Source organism: Tursiops truncatus, chromosome 14 (genome assembly GCF_011762595.2).
Source record: "Tursiops truncatus isolate mTurTru1 chromosome 14, mTurTru1.mat.Y, whole genome shotgun sequence".
NCBI lineage: Eukaryota > Metazoa > Chordata > Mammalia > Artiodactyla > Delphinidae > Tursiops > Tursiops truncatus.
In genome coordinates this window covers 31707603-31734795 of record NC_047047.1, presented here as the reverse complement: position 1 = coordinate 31734795, position 27193 = coordinate 31707603, and the positions used below count along the sequence as shown (strand labels likewise).

The 27193-nt window shown below is 36.5% G+C and overlaps 1 protein-coding gene across 1 annotated transcript in view; it reads right to left on the bottom strand.

Annotated features, from left to right (window-relative positions):
* Positions 1-27193, bottom strand: part of PPP3R1 (protein phosphatase 3 regulatory subunit B, alpha) — a 59353-nt gene that overhangs the window by 25441 nt on the left and 6719 nt on the right. The window contains exon 2 of the mRNA XM_033838383.2: positions 1796-1835. Coding sequence (XP_033694274.1) covers positions 1796-1835 — 40 coding nt within the window. The remainder of the gene's footprint in view (positions 1-1795; positions 1836-27193) is intronic.

Genomic DNA, 27193 nt, shown 5'->3' with positions numbered 1-27193 from the left:
GAGTGCAGAAGGTAAGAACCTGGGACATCTTGCCCCCTTAGGACCTCTGTTCCCTGACCAAGAAACAAAAACTAACCTCCTAGTACCTCATACTTTTCAGAGCTGTACTCCCAACCGCCTACCCAACTCTATTTGCAGCCTGAATCCTAGCTAATTACAGGCTTCTACACCTCCTTCTTGCCCACTAGCAACAGGAGGAAAACACCACAGGCTCAAGCTGAACAGTAAGTGGCAAGGCACAATTCTGAGCAGAACTCTTTCAATTCTAAAGAAACTATACAACTGACATGTCAATTATGGCACAGACAAGAATTATAGATCTAGATAACACTCGGAGCACTAGTCTGTAAGTACTCTATCTTGACCGCATTTCAGAGGTCAAACAAAAACAGCCATAGACAATGTGAGCAAATGGGCATGGCTGTGTTCCAATAAAACTTTATTAAAAAAACTGTAGGTAAGGCAGTAGTTTACCAGCCTCTGGTCTAGAGAGTCATAATTAGATTTGGTTTTGGTCAGTTCTAACAATACACTGGATACAACATTTTATCTTCATGTTTAAAACAGAAATACACACCTACACATGATCAAAATTATATAAGAAATTCATAAAGGAAAGCCTGGGAGGAAACAGTAAAATAAAATGTAAATAGTAGTACGGATGGCCAAACTATGGGTCATTGGTCATAGAGTATCACCATAAAAAAAAAGTTTAAAAAACTGTAGAAATTACAAAATGGAAAATAAAATGGATTAATAAACAAGTAATTTAAGCTTATGGTAACTGTTCTAAAGAAAATAAACAGGGTACTGCCCATGTTAGAGAGAATCTGAAGAGAGCATAGAAAGAGAAAACATCTCCAAAGAGGGGACATTTTATAGGAGACATTTATGCTGAGATCTGAAAGACGATGAAGTTGCTCAAGAAAAGAGCTGATGGAAGAGCATTTATCCAGAGCTCATAAGCAAGCAAAGGTGTTGATGAGAATGAAAGAAACTGACAAGTGTTCTGGGAAAATAAAGGAGACTAATGAAACAATGAGCAATGGGGAAATGGTTTTAATAAGACAAAAAAGAAGAGACATCTCATTGCAAAGTAAGATGTCTCCAAACAAGGCAGGACCAGCTTCATCAAACAGGGATGGCAGAAAGGGCAAGGAAGGTTCAGAAGAGTTTGGGAATTCTGGGACCTCAGGACGGTATCTAAACTTACCAGCGTCCCCATTCCAATTCTCATGACCTCCCTCTTCCTCAATCATTGTACTTTCATACAAGAGACCTTTTGATTTTTATTTAAGCTCCCTGGTCCTCTGATCCTTGAATCAAGAATTTCTAAGATTGTCATTTTCTTTCTTTATGTTCTGCAGTATAGTCAGAACAGCCAGCCCACCCACACTTCTTATACTCCTCCTCCCCAGAAACGTCTTGTACGATAGCTCCTTAGTCTCTCAGTTTTGCCTTCAATAAGCACTTCATTTTACATAACCACAAGTTAAGTAAGTTAACTGTTTACTTGCAGCTTTGTTAATCTAAAAAACTTCAGTTGGGTTAAGCCACTGAGATTTGAGGGTCGGTTTGTAATTACAACATAGTGCAGACACTAATAATAAAGAGGTCTATAAAAAAATCTTTCCCTATTCTGGTAACTCAGAAACACTCTAAGTCAAATTCACTGCCATTTAAAATGGTTAAGGGCTAACTTCGCTATATAAATTTATAGAGGCGTAAGATTTACATACATACATATATAGAATGTGAAAATACAAGAAGTTCTTGATAAGAATATTTGACTTACAGTGTGAGCACATTTCCAAAGGATAACTTGCCTCATTTCCCTGGAGGAAAAAAAAAAAAAAATTAGTCATAAAATTGGCACAAATGTCTTTAAAAGATTGAACTTAAATATTCTGAGTCACAAAACATCGGGAAATAAGCCATAAACGAAATGTGTCTAGATCTATAAATATTTTTGATGAAAAAATTATACAGTATGATAGAAAGAGCTCTTGCATTAAACAGGCCTGAGTTGTGGCCCTGTCACTTAAGATTTATGCAAAGATTTGATTAAAATTTATTCTAAATATTTTTAACACCCTAAACATACTGTATATCAAATTTTAACACACTACAGACTGTCAGTGCACTAAGCTGTCTTGCTGGATGAACTCATTTTTGGGTAGAGCTCAGAATAAAGCTTCTCCTGCCATTTCTATTTAATTGAAGAGTTTACTGAGACTGCAAAGCTGTTAAGAAAACAAAAATCCTTTTATACCTGCATTGAAACAGAATGTTCTGTACGCTATGCAACAAAAATAAGAAAAATATTAATAGGAAGGTAGGTCCAATATAAGACAGCCAGCCACTTGAACTCCAAATTTTTCTTTTCATGAGAAGTCTTATCTCATGGATAAACTCTAATATAATTCGCCTGAACTCCTAATTTACAAAAAGTTTACTTAAAAGTGCTCTAGAAGAACTACAGACCTGACCCAATGCCTACATTTAAAATTCTTGATGACTGGGTCCAGGGAGGTCAAGTAAGCTGGTGAAAGATCACACCATTTGATTAGCAATGGAACCAGAAGTAGTTCTAAATCTAAAACTGTAAAAATTCCAAGTATAACAGACTCACACGAAGTAAAAATCATGAAGAAAATCTTTTTAAAAGTCTACAGAATTTAAAGTAATACAAATTGAATTTTTAAAGTTCAACAACAGATTGAGTATACCATGCATCCTATATCCCATCTATCTAATCTTGACCCTGTCTAGCAGCAAGTGTACAATGGGATTAACATTTAAATATTGATATTTGAATATACTTATGTATCCTAAGAAGTTATTGAGTGCCGCCTGAAATAAGAAGTACCATTTTAGTGTGGCTGGCTAGCTTTTAAACTCTTAAAAGTATCTCTTATTCTGAGTAAACTTAAGGTCTGAGAAAAGTTTATCAGTAAATTAGCAACTTTAATTCCTATCTTGCTGACAATAATTAGTCTTTTCCTTGAAAATTATAGCAGATAATTTAACTGGTTAATCTAGTTTTAGGTCACTTTAAACATCAAATATATACTAAAACAGAGACAGGAGTAGCAAACATTAATAAAAATGACATTATTAATTAGCAGAGATGGAGTTCTACTTATTTTGCACCTTACTTAATTGACCTTAAGATTCTTACCATGATTCCTATCTTTTACTGTCTCACATATTCTTTCATGTCTAAATTTTTTAAATACCCTTTAAAAAATATTATTCCAGGGCTTCCCTGGTGGCTCCCTGGTTGAGAGTCCGCCTGCCGATGCAGGGGACAAGGGTTCGTGCCCCAATCCGGGAAGATCCCACGTGCCCCGGAGCGGCTGGGCCTGTGAGCCATGGCCGCTGGGCCTGCGCGTCCGGAGCCTGTGCTCCGCAACGGGAGAGGCCACAACAGTGAGAGGCCCACGTACCGCAAAAAAAAAAAAAAAAAAAAAAAAAAAATTAATCATAAAAATACTCAATCCAAAAAAAGGCAGATAAATAGGAAGGATCAAAAATCAAATGAGGAAAAAAATACAAAGTAACTAGCAAGATGGTAGATTTAAATCCAAGCATTTTGAGAATTATATTAATTACGTTCAACGTAAATGGTCTAATAACTCCAATTCAAAGAAGATACAACTATATACTATCTAAACGAAGTCTACTTTACAGATAGGCTGAAACTAAAAAGACAGGAGGAGATATACCACACAAGTAATAATCAAAAGAAAGATACAGTGGCTAAGAATACTGGACAATGTAGAATTCAGAACAAGGAATATTACCAGGGATAAAGAGGACTATTTCATAACCTTAAAAGAGTCAATTCATTAGGAAGATGTAACAATCCTAAATATATTGTGATATATAATGAGAAATATCCTTGGGTCCTCATTCATTTCTAGCACAAGAGCTCCTTAGAATGTCTCAAGTGTGGAGAGCTATAAAGATTTCTTTTGTTATGTTAATGAGGTGACTATAGGAAAGGACTAAAGGTAGGGGTTGGTGGCCAGGAGAACCAATCGTGTGATTAGAGGTTGGACCTTCCAGTCCCACCTTCCAATCTCTAGGGAAGAGAGATAGGCTGGGGGTTAAACCATTCGCCAATGATTTAAGCTGGGCTGGAGACTGAGCTCAATCACCACTGATAGTGATTTAATCAATCATGCCTATCTAATGAAGCCTCCAGAAAAACCAAAAGGATGGGTTGGAGAGCTTCTTGGTTGGGGGGCATGTGGAGATGCAGGGAGACTGGAGCACCTGGAGAGGGCATGGAAGCTCCACACCCCTTCCATGCACCTTGCCCTAGACATCTCTTCCATCTGGCTGTTCCTGAGTTACATCCTCTTATAGTATGTCAGTGATCTAGGCAGTAAAATGTTTCTCTGAGTTCTGAGTGGCACTAGCAAATTACTCAAACTCAAGGTGGGGGTTGTTGGAACCTCCAATCTATAACCGGTTGGTCAGAACTTCAGGTAACAACCTGGACTTGCAATTCGCATCTAAAGGAGCGGGGGAGGGGGCAGTTTGTAGGACTGAGCCCCGTAACCTGCGGAAGCTGATGCTATCTCTAGATAGTGTCAGAATTGAGTTGAATTGCAGGACACCCAGCTGCTATCTGAGAATTCTGTCGATGTGTAGGGAAAAATACGTTGTAACTGGGTCCCAGAACCCTTTCATATATAGTTATCCCTCAGTATCTACAGGGAATGGGTTCCAGGACCCTGGCAGATACCCAAATCCATGCATTCACTTGGATCATGTAGTATCGATGCTACAGTATTTATTGAAAAAAATCCCTGCATTAGTGGACTCACACAGTTCAAACATCTGTTGCTCAAGGGCCAACTGTATATACTTAATAACAGGGCTTCAAAATTAAATGTGTCAAATACAGAGAACTGAAAGTTAAACAGACAGTCATATTTGGAGATTTTAACATTTCTCTCACAGTAAATAACAGAAAATAAGTAGACCAAAGGAAAAAATAAGTTGTGGAAGATCAGAACAACACACTATCAACCAAGATGTCCTAAAACAACAAAATATTCTTTTCTACTGCACACGAACATTCACGAAGACAGACATTATTCTGAGCCTAAAAAAAAGTCTCAATAAACTTTAAAGGTTTGAAACCATACAGAATATATTTTTTCATTACAATGGAATTAAGCAAGAGAGGTATTTAGAAACATCCAAATATTTGAAAATGAACAACACAATTCTAAATAACCCATGAGTCACAGAAGAAATGATGAGAGAAATCAGAAAATATTCTGAACAGAGTAAAAACGGAAGCTATCAGAATTTAAAGGATGCAGGTTAAGCAGTCTTTTGAGGAAAATGCTATTACAAGGGAAGTCCAAAACCCAGTGATCTGTTCCCACCTTGAAAAGCTAGAAAAAGAATAAATTAAACCCAAGGCAAGGGGAAAAAGAGAAAAAAAAGCAGAAATTAATGAACTAGAAAATGGACAAACAGAAAGAAAAATCAGTAAAACCAAAACTCATTTTTTGGAAAAGGTCAATAACTAACACCCCAGGCAAATCACTAGAGATTTTACAGACATTAAAAGAAAAATAAATGGATATTCAAAAAAAGTATGAAAATAAAATTTATAACTTAGATGAAATGGACAAGTTTCTTGAAAAATAAAATCTACCAAAACTGACTCAAGAAAAAAATAAAGTTGAACAGCTCTATTGCTATTAAAATAAACTGAACTGGAGTTTAAAAAGAACACACAAAACCTTCTTAACAAAGAAAACTAAAGACTTTGATGGCTTCACTGGTCAATTCTATCATATATTCAAAGTCTGAAAAACATACCAATCCTATACAAATTCATTCAGAAAGCAGAAGGGGAAGGAATAGTTCTAACTCATTTTATGAGGCCAGCTTACCCTGACAGCAAAATCAGACAGTGCCATTACAAAAAAGAAAACTCTACTCCAATATTTCTTCATGACCATGGATGGAAAAATCCTTAACAATATTTGATGAAATTAAATCCAGAAAAATATTTTAAAGAATAAAAATCATGACCAACTGAGGATTATCCCAGTAATGCAAGGTTGGTTTAATATTCAAAATTAACATGGTTCATTATACTAACAGAATAAAAAATGCCATACCTATGGTCATCTCAACAGATAGAATAAAAGCATCTGACAAATTTAAATACCCCTTCGCAACAGAACAAGAACTCAGTAAACTAAGAATCTTCCTCAGTCTATAAAGGCTATCTACAAAAAGCCTACAGCTAACATCATACTTAATATCGTGAAGGAATGCCTTCTCCCCAAGATCAGGAACAACATAAAGTTATCTGCACCAGTGCAATAAGGCAAGACAAAAGAAATAAAAGACATACAGATTGGAAAGAGGAAGTTAAACTGCCTTTACTTGCAAATGACATCATTGTACATGTAGACAAATCCTAGACAAACTACAAAAAAGCTATCAGAACTAATAAATGAATGAAACAAGGTCACAGGATACAAGGTCAATATATAAAATCGAATGTACTTCTACATTCTGCAAGCAATGAAAAATGAAATTAGGATCCCGTTCACTTAGAAAATCATCAAAAATACAAAATATTTAGTAAAATATGTGCAAAGATTGTACAATGAAGACCATGAAACATAACTGAGAGAAATTCAAGATGATCTAAAAAAACAGAAAGCTATATCATGTGCATAGATCAGAAGACTCATTAAGATGGCAATTCTTCCCATACTGATTAACAAATAAAAAATAATCCCAATTAAAATCCCAGTAAAATATTTTATAGAAGTCAATACACTGATTCTAAAATGTATATGGAAATGCAAAGGATATAAACAGCAAACAAGCTGAAAAAGAAGAACAATGTTGAAGGACTTAAAACTTGAAGAATTATTATAAATCTAAAGTCATCAACAGAGTAACAGTGGTACAAGAGTAGACATAAAGTTCAATGGAGCAGAATAAAATGAAGAAAAAAATACATAAACACCCAGAGTCAAGTGATATCTAACAAAGATGTCCAGGTAATTCAGTGAGGGAAAACCTCTGCAACAAGTGATGCTAAAACAAATGGATAGCAGTATACAAAAGAAAAAAAAAGAAAAAAACCCCCAAAGATCTGAATAGATATTTTACAACAAAAGATATATACATAACAAATAAGCACACGAAAGGACGTTTCACACCATTAGATATTAGAGAAATGAAAATTTAAACTACAATGTGATACCACTACATGTGCAACTAGTGTGTGTTTGTGTGTGGCTAAAACTTAAAAACAGAGATACCAAGTGTTACTGAAAATGTAGAACAAATGGTTGTGTGCTGCGCAGAATCCCAGGATGTCCTGAAATTTCCAGCCTCTGGTATATAAACATCTCCCAGTTATTCAAACACTAATCTAGGTACCGCTGCAAAGTGATTTTGTATATGTAATTAAGGTTCCAAAACAACTGATCTTAGGATAAGATTATTCAGGTTGATCTGTTCTAGTCATAAGAGCCTTTTAAAAAGAGAGAGGGGAAGTCAGAGATTCAAAGCCAAAGAATTCAACACCAGGGAGATGGAGTGAGTCTCTAAGAGCTGAGAGTGGCCTCCAGCTGACAGTGAGCAAGGAAACAAAGATCTCAATCCTACAACGGCAAAGAACTGAATTCTGCCAATAACGTAAATAAGCTTGGAAACAGAATCTTCCTCAAAACCCCCAGATAAGAACTCAGTCTGGATGTCAGCCCTGTGATCCCTGAAGACCCCATGCTAAATTTCTGACCTACAGAACTATGAAACAATAAATAGGTGCTGTTTTAAGCTACTAGGTTTTTGGTAATTTGTTACTCAGCAATAGAAAACTACCACCCAGACATACAGTACATGTAGCTAAAAGGAAAATGTTGACATATCAAGTGTCAACTAAAAATGAAACTCTTATACATTGCTGGTGGGAACTAAAATGAAAACATGGCCACACAAAGATTTGTACTCATATGTCCATAGAAGTTTTATTGTTAATAGCCTAAACAAGACACAACCTAAATGTCCATCAGCTGTCAAATAGATAATACTGTGGTGTATCCAAACAACGCAGTGCTACTCACTAATGAATAGGCAAAGACTACTGATACACATAACATAGATAATTCTCAAAAGTTACGTTAAAAGAACGCAGATACAAAAGGTTACATGCAGCATGATTCCATTTATAAATCCTAGAAAAGGCAAACTATAGTTACTGAAAGATCAGGGGTTGCCACGGATCGGAGGGTGAATGCAATGGGGTACCAAGTAACATCTGAGGGTAACAGAAATGTTCTACATCTTGATTGTGGTGATGCTTAAAAAACTATATACATTTATCAGGACACATTAACTGTACACATGAAATTGGTAAACTTTATTATATGGCAAGTTATACCTCAATAAAGGTGATTTTTATAACTTAATAAGGAGTCCCAGGTATAATGGAATTGTTTCAGAACACATAAATTTAAGTCTCTAGTTAAGATAAAAATCTTATCACTTCTTAAAAAATAATAATATAGTTTCCAGTCATGCTATTATTCCAAAACCATATGGGATCTTTAGTTTCATAAGACACATATGCATTTCAAGATAACAAATTATATATTTTTCAGATTATCTTGTAGTATCATGAGGAACCAGAAACTATTTATTAGTAATCTTGACCCTTATAATTTTTTTCATCTGTTATTTAGTCCCTTTCTCAGATTATAAAGTCCAGGATGGCAACAATCTCTTATTATCTTTTTATATCCCTAGCCAGATTTAACATTATCCTAAATTTACTGAAGGAAGAGTTTTACAGGTGCATGTAAAAATCTACATAGCCTTAAAAAACTTGGTTTAAGTGGAATTTTAAGCATCAATGTGTTGAACAGTGAGCCTGTCACTTTGAGGAAAATAACTGACACATGAAACATGAAATATAGAAAACCTCAGCAAAGAAATAAAAGATATAAAAAAGAACCAAATAGCAATTTTAGAACTGAAAAACAATAATTGATACAGTAACGCAGTAAGTAAACTCAACAGAATAGAGCTGACAGAGGAAACAGTCAGTAAACTGGCAGATGGAGGAAAACAAATTACCCAGTCTGAACAACAGAAAGAAAAAAGACTGAAAAAAATAATCTACAGAGCCTCAGGGAACTGTGCGACTATAAAAAAGATTTAACACTTGTCTTCTACTTCTGAGAATAAAGAATATCTGTTTTAAAAGTTACTAAGATGGTCTGATTTTATCCTAGAAAAAAAACTGATTTGTGGTAATTGGCAAACTTTGTCTTTCAGCAAATAAAGACATTTGGATTGATTCTAACTTTTTCCTCAAGTCCATATTATTCAGCATTTTAAAAATAAATTTATTATGCTTATCAATTTTGGTATACAAAAAAATCAGTAAGAATATGAAAATATGTTCTAAAGAAATTTTCTGGCAAAGAAATGAAAAAAATATTTTTGGATCTTTTTATCTCATTTTGTTTAGAGTTTCTTTGATCTTAAAGTGTCAAGATGTGAGAAAACCAAAATAAATTTTATAGATGCATACTGTAAAGTTTAGAATATTTTCAAAGGGCATGCTGTCAGAATATTTAGACATTCATCTTTATCTAGCAGACTTTAAGAAGTGACAGCATTGTCTTATTTGGTTATAGACTCTCCTTGTGAAGTATAAATATTATTTCAGTAATAAGAGTAACTGCTTGCTTATCTGAAGTGCATATAAATGCTTAAAAGATAAAAGTGAGCATCAAGGAAAGTAAAAATCTAAAGTTTTTTAATAACTGAAATTTTAAGAATTTGATTCTCCCAATACACCATTAAGGATAAGGTAGGTTTTTATAAATGTTCCTTATCTGAGTTAGCTCCTCCTAAGTATCTTTTTCCTAAATATTTTTTTTTCAAATTATGAATGGGTCCTGAATTTTATCAAATGCTTTTTCTTCATCAACTGATATGATCATGTAATTTTTCTTCTTTAGCATGTTAATATGGTGTATTAGTTGATTTTCAAATAGTGAAGCAGCCCTGCTCCATCCCTGCCTGCAATGAGCCATAAATTCTATTTGCTTATATTTTGTTAAGGACTTTTGCATCTACATTGATATAGTAATACTGACCTACAGTTTTCTTCTTGGGATTTTTTTTTTTTTTTTGTATCAAGGCAATAGGGCTAAACTACCTAATTCATATTGGGTGAGATGTGGTGGTCTGTATTTTTCAAGAAACTGGTCCATACATCAAAGTTGTCAAATTTATGTTTGTAGGGCTTCCCTGGTGGTGCAGTGGTTGAGAGTCCACCTGCCGATGCAGGGGACATGCGTTCGTGTCCTGGTCCGGGAAGATTCCACATGCAGTGGAGCGGCTAAGCCCGTGAGCCATGGCCGCTGAGCCTGTGTGTCTGGAGCCTGTGCTCCGCAACGGGAGAGGCCACAACAGTGAGAGGCCCGCGTACCGGGGGAAAAAAAAAAAAAAAAAAGATTTTTAAAATTTATGTTTGTAGAGTTGTTCATAGTATTCCCTTTATTATCTTTTTCATAACTGCAGGGTCTATGGTGATACCTTTCTCTTTTTTAAAAATTTATTTATTATTATTACTTTTTGGCTGCATTGGGTCTTCGTTGCTGCGCACAGGCTTTCCCTAGCTACGGCGAGCAGGGGCTACTCTTCACTGCAGTGCATGGGCTTCTCATGGTGGTGGCTTCTCTAGTTGCAGAGCACAGGGTCTAGGCACACAGGCTTCAGTAGTTGGGGCTCGCGGGCTCTAGAGCACAGGCTCAGTAGTTGTGAAGCACAGGTTTAGTGCTCCGCGGCACGTGGGATCTTCCCGGACCAGGGCTCAAACCCATGTCACCTGCACTGGCAGGCGGAATCTTAACCACTGCGACACCAGGTAAGTCCAATACCTTCTATTTCATTCCTGATACTGATAACTTCATTTTTTCTTTAATTTCTCTCAGTCTTGCTAAAAGTTTGTCAATTTATTGATCTTTTTGAAGAACCAGCTCTTTCATTGATTTCCTTTACTGTTCTTCTGTTTTCAATTTCACTTTTCTTTATTCCCTTCCTTTGGGTAGATTTTTCTTTCTTTTTGGTTCTTGAGATAGAAGCCCTCTTTCTTCCTCTCTCAGGAATCCAATGAGACAAGTGTTAAATCTTTTTTATAGTCCCACAGTTCCCTGAGGCTCTGTAGATTATTTTTATCAGTCTGTTTTCTTTCTGCTGTTCAGACTGGGTAATTTCTTTTCCTCTATCTGCCAGTTTACTGATTCTTTCCTCTGTCTGTTGAGTTTACACACTGCATCACTGTATCAATTATTGTTTTTCAGTTCTAAATTGCCATTTGGTTGTTCTTTATATCTTCTATTTCTTTGCTGAGGTCTTCTTTATTTCATGTGTCAGTTATTTTCCTTGAAATGACAGCCTCACTATTCATTTTTGAGAACGTGTCTGTCAAATACTCAAGTGTGAAGGACCAGATTTTGTCAGTTGTTTTCAAGCAATTTTGGTGTTCTATGAAAAAGATAGCTACTTCAGCTTAAAAATCACATAAGTGCTTGTTTTCCCTTAAAACAACCACCATAAATTACATACGCAGAAGTGATGATTTATACATATCATTTCGTCATACAGGGTATTAAAGATACATGTAGTGGTTAGATTTGATAAAATTAATACTTTTTACTGCTTTACCAAGGATATTGTGAAACTGGTATTTTTTAAAACTGCAATTGCATGGCAGTGAATACAATGATTACTGGTACAGTACAGTGTCACTGTTCTGATTCATGCTAAGGTATCAGCAGTTTTACCAGCCAGTGCTTTTGCACCATCAGTGCAAATGTAAACAGAGTGGATTAAACAAATATTATTTTTGTGTTATAATGAAAACATTTTGACCTCATGGACCCCCTGAAAGAGCCTTGGGGATTTCCCGGGTATACATGGACCACTCTGAAAACTACTGATCCAATCCAAAGATCATATTTAAATTTTGCAAATTGAGAGTATTAGCATTTGAAGAGAAATTCACCAGTGAAAAAGAAAGCAATCCAATACAGCAACAAAACCAGTAGACTATGGATCTATTTTCTATTTGTTCTAATACTTTATTATGGTTCCATAATAATATTCTATATTATTCTACAATACATATGTCCCAATAGCATTCTTTATAGAAAAAAGAAATATTGGATCATGTATTGTATTCAATAGTCATGTCTCTCTTTAGCATACTTTAAGTCGGAACAATTCTTCATCTGTTTATATCTTTCATGACTTGTGTCCACCGCATCGGCAGGCAGACTCTCAACCACTGCGCCACCAGGGAAGCCCCCTTCAACATTTTTTACTTTGCTTCCTCCTGCAGGGAAAGATTTCTTTTTCCTTCCTATCTATATGTACTTAGGTATTTCAGTATGGACTTAATGGATTTTATTTCAATGGGTTATAATCTTTTATCATTATCTAATTTGATGTTTAAATTGTCCCACATTTGGCCAGTGGGAACCTTCCCCTTCAGGCTGGTTCCTGTGTCCTTTTAATATATTCCCATCATTCTATGGGCCTTCCTAACCTTCTGGCACAAGACGTTCCAAGCATACATTGTACTTTCCCTGCCCCAGTCCTGAAATCAGCTATTTCTCCAAGGAGCCCAAGATTCTTTTAGTGGAGAATGGTTAATGGTACCACTTGATGAGGAAAAGTTCTTAATTTTAATGCAGTCTAACTTATTTATCTCTTATTTTACACTATGACTAATTCATAACACACCAGATTATTCTTTTACTGAGCTGCCTGAATATAAATATAGCTTTACTATATGAATTTATAACTGTTTATATTGCTTTATTAATATTCTGAAATATTTTTCTGCACGTAAAGAGCCTGCTATTTATACCCTTTAACAGAACAATTAGTGAGGAGAGGGGGAAATGCCCATCCATGTGTCATACAACATGCTAGGCACGATCAAAGTATAAACACAGCAGATTCTCAAGTCCCCCAAACATACAATTTTGAAACTGTAAAGGGGCTACGGACATGCAGGTAGATATATCCAGCAAGTACAGAACCTGGGCTCAGGGGCCAGATCGTGACTAGAGATACGATTTTGGAAATATCAGCATACAGATAATAGCCTTCACCACTAAAAGGAGAGTCTATTAAAAAAGGGAAAATGAAATAAAAAATAGGAAAATACTAACACTTAAAAAATTATATGAGAAATTCACTAAGAATAAAGCAAATTATTAAATACAGAAAGAGAATCAGTAGAATACGGATCTATTTTAATAGTTTAATATTCCGTCATGGCTTTATCATAATCTATATTATTCCATAATGTTTTCTTAGACTATAATAGAGCATATATAGTATTTTGTTTCTATTATGGATCATATTCTTATATTGTTCTAGAAAGCATACAGGGAAAAATTTTAAGAGGGAGTTAAGAGTCATAAAGGAGACAAATAACAATTATTCCCATTTTGGGGTGTAGGTTCAGACTTTATAAAGTCATACTATTAAAAGCAAGGTGTAGGACTTCCCTGGTGGCACGGTGGTTAAGAATCCGCCTGCCAATGAACCCCAGGGGACACGGGTTCAAGCCCTGGTCCGGGAAGATCCCACATGCCACGGAACAACTAAGCCCATGTACCACAACTACTGAAGCCCACGTGCCTGGAGTGCACGCTACGCAACGAGAAGCCACTGCCGTGAAAAGCCCGCGCACCGCAACGAAGAGCAGCTGCTGCTCGCTGCAACTAGAGAAAGCTCGTGCGCAGCAACGAAGACCCAACACAGTCATAAATAAATAAATAAATACATTTTTTTTTTTAAAAGGCAAGGTGTAACCTTAATTTGCTCAGTAACAACTCTTAGTTATGCAGATTGCTACACAAAGAGTAATTACCAACACTAGCCCTACAAAACTATCTCTAAAATGATCTTAATTGAGGGCTCTTTTCATCTGGTTTTATTCTAACAATGAAATTACTTTTCTTCAAATTAAGACAATTTACATGAAGTTCTAAAATCCTTCAGCTACTTTAAATGTACCAATCTAAATTTCAGTAACTACTTTAGCTCAAACTAAACATGCAATTGGGATTTTTTTTAACTTTAGTTCTTTTAAAATTATTTATTATTTATTTATTATTTACTTATTTATGGCTGCACTGGGTCTTCGTTGCTGTGCATGGGTTTTCTCTAGTTGTGGCGAGAAGGGGCTACTCTTCATTGCGGTGCACGGGCTTCTCATTGCAGTGGCTTCTCTTGTTGCGGAGCATGGGCTCTAGATGTGCAGGCTTCAGTAGTTGTGGCACACGGGCTCAGTAGTTGTGGCTCGCAGGCTCTAGAGTGCAGGCTCAGTAGTTGTGGCACACGGGCTTAGCTGCTCCATGGCATGTGGGATCTTCCTGGACCAGGGCTCAAACCCATGTCCCCTGCATTGGCAGGCAGATTTTTAATTTCCTTTAGAATTATTTTATTAAATCATAAACGTACAACTGCTTCTTAACTCTACACACATACAAAGTTTTTCAAGGAATAACATTCTATCCTATTGCACTACGATCCTGGCTAATATTGTTTCAAAACTTTGAGAAAAACTGTTAAAAGTATTTCACATGTTACCACTTACACATTTAACATTATCTAAGAAGGAATGCTCCTGTTGCAACAAAAAATAGAAATGAGGTTTTTCCTCTCCTGGTAACAAGGAAAATAAAGGGAAGAGTGAACAGGCTAGGGAAGCAGCCTGAAAGAGTTAATCAATCCTAGTTATCTTGTAACTGTTACTAGTCTGTATTATCTGTAACTAGATTTGTCCTTCACAAAGCTAACCTCTAACACTCTGACTCTGTGTGAATTACATCCTGCACCTAACTGCAGGCGGATTCTTAACCACTGCACCACCAGGGAGGTCCCTGCAATTGGGATTGACATGTACACACTGCTGATAAAATGCCTTTCCATGAAAACAAACAAACAAACTAAAAATGCAATACAATAAATGTTGTTACTCTGTCGAGTTCTAATAGATTTTTTTAAAGGTAAAAACTGATGGATCTAGAAAACAATCTTTAAAAGTTAGCTTTGTGAACATAAACATGGATGGAAAAAGGAAAGTTAACATCACAGAATACAAAAAAAAAGTATTATGTGCTGGGTACTCTGTTAGAGACTTTATATACCTTCTCATTTATCCTCCCAACAATCTTCTGGGTAAATGGGATGTCAAGGTTAAACAGTTTGCACAAGGTCACACGGTTGGTAGTGGCAGAGATCAAATTTGAACTCAAGCTAATATAATTCCCATAGTATTCTTACCAATATATCATAAAGCCACACGCTTTCTGTATTATACAAGAGAAGAAGTAAGTTAGTGAAACTGTTTTCATCCCAACTTAGAACACTTAAATTCAAGTGGCTTGTTGCTGACAACTCACACAAAGCCATTTAAAAATGTGTTGTTCATATATCTAACACAGTAGTAACAATCACAGAAACATGACAATGAGAGGGTGTGAGATAGGTGGAGACAGCTGAGAAGAGGAGGAGTAAAGGGATGGAATACTTTACATGGAAACAAACTGTCCAACAACTTCTTGTAGAGAACAATACTAATTTGGTACTATATTTTAATTTAAAAACACACACAATCCCAAAACAAAACTCTAAAGTCATAGCATTTTCAGTAATTATAATTGAGAAAATAATCTCAAAACAGGAAATAAAGTCCTAGCTGTGGAAGAGTTCTGGATTATGGTAAGAGACCACCCTGCCTATGGCCATAGGATATAGTTTTAGTAGAGAGAAAGTATATGGGGTTATGGAGGTTAATGTTGCTAAAGCAAGGGTGTACATGAAGACAAAGTGATAGTGGAACCTAGAGGGACAATATGACACAGGTACTTAAATTCTGAATGAAAAACTGTAGTATCCAGAAAGATGTCAGATGATAACAATGAGAAGAAATTAAGGAAGGTTCAGTCAGAAGAAATGACTTTGCAGGAGAAATTAGAAGTAATAATCTGTTAGGTAGCCAAATCAGGCCTACCACCTCAAGTATTTTTTTTTAACTGAGATATAAGTAATTGACATATAACATTATATTAGGTTCAGGTGTATAACACAATGACTCGATATTTGTATATGTTGCAAAATGATCACCACAATAAGTCTAGTTAACACCCAACACCATATACAGTTAATAATTTTTTTTTCTTATAATGGGAACTTTTAAGATCTACTCTCCCAGCAACTTTTAAATATGCAACACAGTATTAACTATAGTTGCCATGCTGTACATTACATCCCCATGAGTTGTTTATTTTATACCTGGAAGTTTGTACCTTTTGACACCTTTACCCATTTCCCCCACCCACCACCCCTTGCCTCTGGCAAACACCAACTCTTACCTGTTACGGGTAAGTTTGGTTTTGGGGTTTTGTTTCTGTTTCTGAGATTCCACATATAAGTGAGATAAGGTATTTGTTTTTCTCTGACTTATTTTAGCAAAATGCCCTCAGGGTCTGTCCATAATATTGCAAATGGCAAGACTTCTTTCTTTTTTATGGCTAATATTCCATTGCATATACAAATAGATATACCACAATTTCTTCATCCATCCATCCATGGACACTTAGATTGCTTCCATGTCTTGACTACTGTAAATGCTACAATGGATGGGGCTGCATATATCTTTTTGAGTTAGTTTTTTCATTTCTTTTGAGTAAATACACAGAAGTGGGATTGCTGGATCATACAGTAGTTCTATTTTTAATTTATTAAGGAAACTCCATACTGTTTTCCATAGTGGCTGTCACAATTTACATTCCTACCAACAGTGCACAAGGGTCCCTTTTTCTCCATATCCTTGTCAACACTTGGTATCTCTTGTCTTTTTGCTAACAGTCATTCTAACAGGTGTAAGGTAATATCTCATTATGGTTTTGATTTGCATTTCCCTGATGATTAGTGATGTTGAGCACATTTTCATGTACCTGTTGGCTATCTGTACGTCTTCTTTGGGAAAATGTCTATTTAGATTCTCTGCCCATTTTTCAATCAGACTGTTTTTATGCTATTGAGCTGTATGAGTTCTTTATATATTTTGGATATTAACTCCTTATTGGATACATAATTTGCAAATACTTTCTCTCATTTGGTAGGTCTCCTTCATTTTGTTGACGGTTCCCTTTGCTGTGCAGAAGCTTTTTAGTAGTCCCACTTGTTTATTTTTGTTTTTGTTGCCTTTGCTTTTGGTGTCATATCCAAAAAAATCACGGCCAAGACTGATGTCAAGGAGCTTATTGCCTATGTTTTCTTCTAGGAATTTTATGGTTTCAGGCTTTATGTTCAAGTCTTTAAACAATTTTGAGTTGATTTTTGTGTATGGTGTAAGATAGTGGTCCAGTTTTCCCAACACCATTTATTGAAGAGACTGTCCTTTCCCCCATTTTATATTCTTGGTTCCTCTGCCATAAATTTATTGACCATAGATGCATAGGTTTATTTCTGGGCTCTCTATTCTGTTCCATTGATCTATGTGTCTGTTTTTATGCCAACACCATACTGTTTTGATTACTACAGATTTGTAAGGGTTTTTTTTTTTACATAATAGCTTTATTGAGATATAATTCATATACCATACAATTCAACCATCTAAAGTGTACAATTCAGTGGTTTTTAGTACATTGACAGAGCTCTGCAGCCATTACCACAATTAAATTTAGAGCATTTTCATCTCCCCCAAAACAAAGTCCATATCCACTGGCAGTCACTCCCATTTCCCAGCTTCACCCCAGCCATAGACAATCACTAATCTAACTTTCTGTCTCTTCTACATATTTGCCTATTTTGGATATTATATATTAATGGAATCATACAATATGTGTTCTCTTGTAACTGGTTTCTTTTACTCAGCAGAATATTTTCAAGATTCATCCATGTTGAAGCAAAAATCAATACATTTCTTTTTACGGCCAAATAATGCTTCGTTATATGGATATACCACATTTTATTTATCCATTCATCAGTTAATGGACATTTGAACTGTTCCCATTTTGGGGGCTATTCTGGAACATTTGTGTACGTGTTTTTCATTTTATGTCTTATGAGTATATACTTAGGAATGGAATTACCAGGTCTTATGGCAACTCCATATTTAACATTTTGAGGAACTGTTTTCTAAAGCAGCTACAACCATTTACATTCCCACCAGCAATGTTATGAGGGTTCCAATTTCTCCACATCTTCAACAGTTACCTGGTCTTTTTGATTACAGCCATGCTAGTGGGGTGTTAAGTGGTATCTCACTGTGGTTTTGATTTGTATTTCCCTAATGACTAATGATGTTGCCCATCTTTTCATGTGTTTACTGGACATTTGTTTGTCTTCTCTGGAGAAATGTCTATTCAAATCCTTTACCCATTTTTTAGTTGGGCTGTCTTTTTATTGTTTAGTTTTAAGAATTTGTTATATATTCTGGGCAAAAGTATCTTATCAGATCTACAATTTTGGTTATGGTAAACTTGGTACAGAAAATATTTGTGTTAATGAGGCTGACAACACGGGGTGGCAGCTATGTATTGGTGAGGGAAGAGGTACAGTATAACATCAGAAGCCAGATATAATTCTCACTGCCAATGTTCCCATCAAAAATCTGGGACTTTTGTTCCAAGTACCAAATAAAATATTGATGAGGCTGTTTTTAGTACTATAAGGCCTATCCTCTGGTGATGTAAAGTAAGCTAGCCAGCTAATAAAAACTCAGCTGCCTGAATAAGGAATTTGGTCTTTTTTGTGGTATGCAAGAAACATGAAAAACACAACGAGACCTAAGAAAGAAATTGCTATGAGACTTGCAAGAAAGTTTTTCCTTTCTAATAAAGAGAACTTGAGGAAGTGTCCCCTGCTCTTCCTCAGCCAGATGGTAGTGTCAAATTATGACAGCCCTCTCCTGACACACAGAGCTGTAAAGTACACTGGACTTATGTCTCTGATGAAACTGATGAACTGCTAAACTACCCTGTAACTGTCTGGCTCTGGGCTTCTTATTCTGTGAAATAATACATTCCTTATTATTTAGGCCACTTTTAGATGGGAGGATACTGTTACTTGTAATCCAAAACATTCTGATACATTTTCTACTTTGTCAATAAGCACATTACTGGATGGACAGAGCTATACAGAAATTAGAATGAAGTGATTATGAAAGCTAGATCTGCCTAGAACACTACATACTAGTTTTCAGTAGTTTGATTTTTAAAAATGTAAACAGTATTTTGCACTTTATCAAACATCTTAGGTACTAACTTACCCAATACCCACCAGAACTCTAAATCAGGCAGTCTGTGGCTATTTTACAGAGAGAGATATATATATATATAATCCTCCAGTATAGGTCTTCCAATTCTATATCCCATGTGTGTTCTACCACATCATAGTATGTCTCTTAGTATCAAATACAATGCATTAAAAGCAATATAATCAATAAACCATATGGAAAAGAATATAAAAATAGTATGTCTATACGAGTAGTATAACTGAGTCACTTTGTTGTGCAGCAGAGAGTGGCACAACACTGTAAATCAACTGCACTTCAAAAAAAAGCACCATAATCAACAACAAAATGATTGCAGTATTCTTTCAGCACTTAAATAACTGCTTGACATTATACAACTCTATGAGATGAGTAATGTGACTAAAATGAATAATAAAATGTCCAAAGAGCTGCTATATGTTAAGTTTAAACTGGGCAAGCAGAGTGACCAGAAGAAATCTAGCACCTTCTAATAGCTCTACTGAAGCGCTTACAGTGTATTAAAATTTTTCCCTCTACATGCCTGACTCAATCTATGCTGTGAGGTCTCTGGGGCTATTTATTTTTTCCTGACATCTCTGCACCTAACACTATGTTTGACATATGTAGTATGTTTGCTAAATTAAGAAATCAAAGATTTAGAGTCTCAGCCCCCCTTTACCAGCTGTTCTAGAATACATCTAGAAAATGTTAAGATAAATCAGTTTAAGTAAACAAAATTAAACGTTCTTTATAAATTTTGAGTGTTATTTATGAAAAAGTTTGCTTACCATTTAACAAATGAAAGTAACACTCACATATAACTGACACTTTACTCAGATATGTAAAAAGAATCTTAAAGCATAAAAGAGTCCTATAACTTTTAGAATCAACAGCAATTTCCTTTTTGGTAGCTTTCCCGTTGTGCCTCACACACTTGTGCTTTCTAACTGTTTATTCACAGGACTTTCAAAGACCTCCCTATCCCTAGACGACAGATATAACTAATTCAGTTGCACCTCAGCTTCCCAAGCCACCAGGACAAGTGCCTACCTACCCATCCTGCATTAGCATTTACATGCCATGAGAGATACTGCACAGGGAACTGGCTTTACCAAGATGAATAAAAATGCATGCTCTGCCCATGGCTTGGCAGAGGAGGCAATGACACACAATGAAATATGGGGTGTACTATAACGACAGTTACTTACAAATGGCCACTGATTGCCTGGAGGAGCTGGGAAATGCAACGGGGACAGGATCTTGATGTTTGCCAGACAGAGAAAGCAAGCGGAAGGACATTCAGATGGAAAAAAAAGTACATACAAAGGCACCAATAAGTAAAAAATGATGAGGCACTTGAGAACCAAGTAGTTTGACTTGGTTATAGCATAAGCCTGGCTAGAAATAAGGATCAGAACATGAGTGCCATGAAGAGGAGTTTAAATGTTTAATTCTGAAGATATGTCACTGACTTTTAAATAAGGTAGTGACACTAGATTTCCTTTTCAGAAGAAAACCTAGTGGCAGTATGGAAGACAGAATGAAGAAGAACTTGGGAGGTAAAAAGGGCAAAGCCTCAAGTAGGCTATAGAAATAGTCCAGGTGAGAAATAAATGAAACTGCAATGATGCCAGTGGCAGCGGGGATAAAGAAGAATTTGACTCAAGAGATATTTGGGGATCTAAATGACAGGACACACTTACCATAACATGATACTTATGTTCCTGAAAAATCTCCATGTTCTTAAAACTACACATTAAAACAAACAGTCGCACATTAAAAATAACATGGCTTAAGGAAAAGAGTTGGAAGCAAGACACTCAAAACCTGTGCAACTCTGTAACCAGAGTATTAACAAAACCAACAAGAATCCTAATAAGCATATTAACATAGTTAAAGATGTGCTAAGTAACTAATAAGCCTGGCACTTTCTAAAGGCACAGCTCAAACAAAGTACAGCTGTCCCTCAGTATTCACAGGGATTGCTTCCAGGACCTGCCACAGACACCAAAGTCCGCAGATGCTCCAGCCCCATAGTCGGCCCTCGGTATCCACGGTTCGCATCTGCAGGGTCAACCAACCCCCACGCTCGCAGTACTGTAGTTATTGAAAACAATTCACGTGTTAAGTAAGTAGACACACGTAGTTCAAACCCACGTTGTTTGAGGATCAAATGTAATAGAAAAAAGTGTAAAGGGTATTTGAAGCTAAGTTACAGAAACAAAGAAAAAATGCACAAACATCTGGGGGAAATGTGCAATAAATTCTTTCAACACAGATAAATGGCCAAAATCAGTCAAGAGGAAGAATGTGGTATATGGACAGAGTACACAGAACTCTGTCCTTCAGTAGCTTGCTGCTGTCACCTGTGTTGGTGTACTTTAGATTCAGCTGCCACTGCTTACGGCAGCAAGCATTGATATGCTGGGGACGTTGTTAAGTACATTTTCCTCTTTATGGACAGTATGTGAGCCAGTCTGGAATGCCTCAAAAGCCCCTCGAGTGAGTGACTAAGCCTCCCACCTCCAAACCAGGTCAGGAGGTGTTCTGTGTCATACTTTTAGTACAGACTGTAACTGATGATTGCTTTAGGTACTAGTGAAGGGGAGTAAAACATATACACCAGGTTTCCAGATAGGAGTGAATGGACAGATACTGTTTCCATTAAGAAAAATTAGGGAATAATGAAGCATGAATATGAAGATAATATAATGCATGTGGTTTTTGTTATGCTGAGTTTGAGGCGTCTTACAGACATCCTTATTTAGATAAATATCAAGTAAGCAGTTAGAACTCTGGACTAGAGAAGAAGAGAATGATGTGGGCTGAAACTATGAATCATCAGTACACAGGAGATGATGAAACTTTGAGAATAAACAAAGAATTCATGCATTTACTCAATTCACTCATTCAATAAATATTTATATAATATATACGAGCCTACACTGGCAGTTAGGGGGGTATAAGAGGGAAGAAGACAGCCATGATGCCCACTCCCACAGAACTCACATTATATCATGGGGAGACAGAAAACAGCCAAACACCCATAGAGCTAATTAATCATGTGCTACAAAGACATAAAAGGTACTAAAAGAGTATAACACAGGAACATGGCCTGACCTGGCATGGGGGTGGGAGGCTCAGTCACTTGAGGCACTTTGGAGGCATTCCAAACATAGTCCATGCAAAAGGCTCTGAGAGTAGAATAAACAGATGGAAAAACAAACATAGCATAAAATACTGAATAAACGTAAGGTTTAAGTGGCTATAGTATAGAGAAAGCAGAACATGGTGGAAGAAGCTGAAGTAAACAGCAAGTAGAACGAATGAAGTCTACAGGCTATGCTAAGGATTTAGTCTCTACAATGTATGAGATTTTAAATGGGAAAGTGATACAATCATATTTAAGAGGGCCCTGGACCAAAGCCAGATGAGAGGCAAGCAACAAAGATCAAAAATGGTCAGAGAGGTAGAGGAGCCACTAGCAGAAAACGTTACAAAAGCCAGAAGAGGAGAGAATTTTAAGAGTTCCCTACAAGGCCCAACATAACAAAGAAGTCAAGTAAGAAGAATGAAGAACCAAATACATTTAATGAGTGATTTCCAGACACTCTCTATTGTCACCACTATCTCAGGTGCTGTGATTCCCATTTTACACATGTACTAAACAAGGTCTACAGTTTATAGCATTTGTTCAAGGTCACTTAGCTAGAAAATGGCAGAACCAGAATCTAACGTCAAATCTTCCCAACTCCCAACCTCATGCTGATAATTAGAAGAGTACTGCCAACATACTAAGTTTCAGTAAAATGCAGATGCGTTATCATTCTAGACCAGTGCTGTCTAACAGACATTCATGCAATGCTGGAAATCTTCTATATCTGCGCTAATGCAGTAACTACTAGCCATAAGCAGCTACTGAGCACTTGAAACGCAGATATTGTGAAGAACTGAATTCACAATTTTATTTCATTTTAATTAAAGTTTAAATAGCCACATGTAGCTAGCAGCTACTGAACTGGACATCACAGATCTAGACTGTAGAAGACTGAAAAACAGAAAGTAAGCAAATACAGATGAGTCAAAAGTATGATGGTAAAGAAAGAATGACAGCTAGACAGGAAGGCAGAGCTGAAGTATACCTGTTCATTCATAAATTCACTATTTGAGAAAGATTACTATGAGCTAGTTTATAATTCATGAAATTCTATTTATTAGGAAAACAGTTGCAACGTGAGCACACATAAAATCACAGATTTCCTTTATTTACCTATTAGCACTTGTTTTTCCTGACATTCTAATTTTTATTAAAGATTACCTTATAAGCAAATAATTAAAGACTGCCTTACAATCTGGCATGCAATAAGCTGGATGCCAGCTTACTGCATGCCTATAATAGGAGGTTGCTTGTGGCACTGCACTCAGGAGCATATGAAAGAAAACCATCCCTGAAACTAGATAAAGTATAAATAAATAAAAGTGCTAACAGACAGCTCTAACAATGCCAATGGTAAAGGTTTGACTCTTTTTGTAGGTGGCTGTGCTTCACACTCTCATCCCTAGGTTTTAAACTGCATACCTAATTCTTTTTTTTTAATTAATAAATGTATGTATGTATGTGTGTATGTATGTATACATGTTTGGCTGCATTGGGCCTTCGCTGTTGCATGCGGGCTTTCGCTAGCTACGGCGAGTGGGGGCTACTCTTCGTTGCGGTGCACGGGTTCTAGGTGCACGGGCTTCAGTAGTTGTGGCATGCAGCCTCAGTAGTTGTGGCTCGTGGGCTCTAGAGCACAGGCTCAGTAGTTGTGGCGCATGGGCTTAGTTGCTCCGTGGCATGTGGGATCTTCCTGGACCAGGGCTTGAACCTGCGTCCCCTGCATTGGCAGGCGGATTCTTAACCACTGCATCACCAGGGAAGTCCTGCATACCTAATTCTAACATACAAGTAAAAGTGAATTCTCTGTATTGTTCACAAAAGTCAAGAGAGACCTGGCTAGAGCACAGTTGAATTTAATAATGCTCCCAGAACACAAGTCAAAGTGCTATCTCATTTACAGAAATGTTTTCTGGGATAGCAATGGGGCTACCACGTGGCCCTCCTGATGATACTGGTAAGAAAGGGCTTTAACTAACAAAACAAAACTCTGAGAAAGTAACCTATAAGAACCTATGACTTGCTGAATTACCTGTACTAAACTTTAAAGGATTTCCTATAGAAATCTTCAAATGTTTTAAATATTTTTATAGTACAAGACTATAAAAACCAAAGACAAACCCAGAAACATTAATTAGTCACACTTCATTTCAAAATTTCATTCCTGCACCAGATCTATACATTAGCTATAATTACTGTCAACCCATGACCACAAAGTGGATATGGGAGTCCAAGGAAAAATCAGGAAAGGGAGAAAGTGAATATGGACTGTTGAATAAAAAGTTTATTTGGAAGGGCAAAAGTGAGGAAGAAATTTTAATCTGGCAAGCTTGAAATAAAATAGATGCTTTCTCCACTACACTTCAGAGATCATTTTCTCTTTTTAATTAAAAAAATTGTTATCCATGTTGTTAATAAGGTGCTAAGTGGAAAAGTAAGTACAAAAAATGTTCTAGTAAAATAGTATTTTCCCTAGAGTAATTTCATAAGAATATTGACATAGTTCAGACCCTAGCTGAAGTACCAACCTCAACCATTATGAAATTGCTAACTAATTTAAAAAATTATGCTGAGTTGTTTTTGACTCAATGCTTACCTTGGAATAAAACTGCCTGTAATCTGTAAACTACAGCATGACATCATTAAAAATCTCTTTAAGTCTGACCTTTTTAATCTTAATAAAAGCTAAATTATAAAAGATTAATAAATCCACACACTGGCATAGCTTAAAAAAAAAGGATGGGGGGAACACACCAAAATAAACTTCTTGTAAGAATATACAAGAAACCTAACAATGATCAACACAAGGAGAATGGATGGCCAGGAAAGACTTTCCACTGTATACCTTTCAGTGTGGTATTATTTTTTAAGCAAATGTATTGTGTGCTTAGAACTTTAAAAAAGTTTTAAGAGTATTAACCTTCAACTAGATGTTCCCCTTACCATAAAACCTGAACTCAGAAAACAGTTCCTTTTAGAACTGTAATTTGATCAGAAATTACTAACGCAAAGACTGACAAAGTATTAAGCTATTTTCTTGTTAAAATTCCTGTTTCCTAGATTAATTTCCTAAGTCCTGGGTCCACCTACTATTTAATAAGGTTTACTTAATACGCTGTTAACTGCCTATCAAATCTTTCAAAATCTATACTGTAATCGTTTGTTTTCCATACTCCTCACCCTCAACCTCACCCCATTCACCTCAGCCTCATTCTCAACTTCAGCAGATGATCTTGCCTCAAACTATCCCCAGTTGCTGAGGTGATTTTAGGTCACCTAGTTTGAACTCCATTATTAAAACATACCTGTCATCATGGCCTACTCTCCTCACCTTGTTTTTTTCCCTCTTTTTTGATGTCCCTCCTTTCCTTTTACCCATCTTCTTTCTACCACTTCTAGGGCTCATTCCACTAATCATCCTCCTCCTCACAGATCCCTCTCCCTGCTTCTCTTCTAAGTCTAAAGAATACTGACATTGGGACTTTCCTGGTGGCTCAGTGGTTAAGGATCTGCCTGCCAATGCAGGGGACACGGGTTCGAGCCCTGGTCCGGGAAGATCCCACATGCCACGGAGCAACAAAGCCCGTGTGCCACAACTACTGAGCCTGCGCTCTAGAGCCTGCAAGCCACAACTACTGAGCTTGTGTGCCACAGCTACTGAAGCCCATGTGCCTAGAGCCCGTGCTCTGCAACAAGAGAAGCCACCACAATGAGAAGCCCGTGCACCGCAATGAAGAGTAGCCCTCACTCACCACAACTAGAAAAAGCCCATACGCAGCAACGAAGACCGAACGCGGCCAAAAAATAAAAATAAAAATAAAAATACTGACATCTCCTATCCTGCAAAGAATTACCTCAACTGTAAACGACTAGAGTTAACTTTTCTTTGTCCATTTTTCCATAAATGTCTCAAAACTGACGCTCACTGCCTCCACTGTCTCATCAGCACTTACTCCTTTATTCTACTTATTTGTCCACATGTTCCTTCTTCAAACGCTACTTAATTATCTATCATATATCAAGTATTTGGAATATAACAATGAAAAGACAAAGACAAGGCCTCTGCATTCTCAGTTTACATTTCTTTGCAATTTTATTTTCATTACCTAGGGCTTAATTGAAGTTGCTGTCTCAAAGATTATAACCTCTATAATAGTTTTCATTTTTATCTCCTTCTCTCCCATGTTAATGGATGAGAAAAATCTCTCTTCTTGTCTAAGGAGACTCATTATACCCTCCTACCTCCCTGGGGCCCTCAAACTATTAAGAATTCCATCTTTTCTCTTTGAGTCTTCAACTGCTCCCTCCTTCCTGGCTTGTTCTCTTAACCCCCAAAATAAATTCTTCCTCAAACCCAAATTTTTCTAAATTTCATCATCTCTCCGTAAGTCAAAGCATTAAAGAACAGTCTATACTCAATCTCTGGCCACCCATTTATTACTCAACTCACAGCATCCTGGCTTTCCTTGCTACCAGTACAAAATGGTGTTTTTCTGTACTATTGCCAAAGTCACCAGAACTCTTCTGATCCCTCCAAAAGACACTTTTTTTTTTTAAAAAAAGGGAACCCTAGTACACTGTTAGCGGGGATGTAAACTGGTACAGTCACTATTTATTTATTTATTTGGTGGCATTGGGTCTTTGTTGCTGCGCGTGGGCTTTCTCTAGTTGCAGAG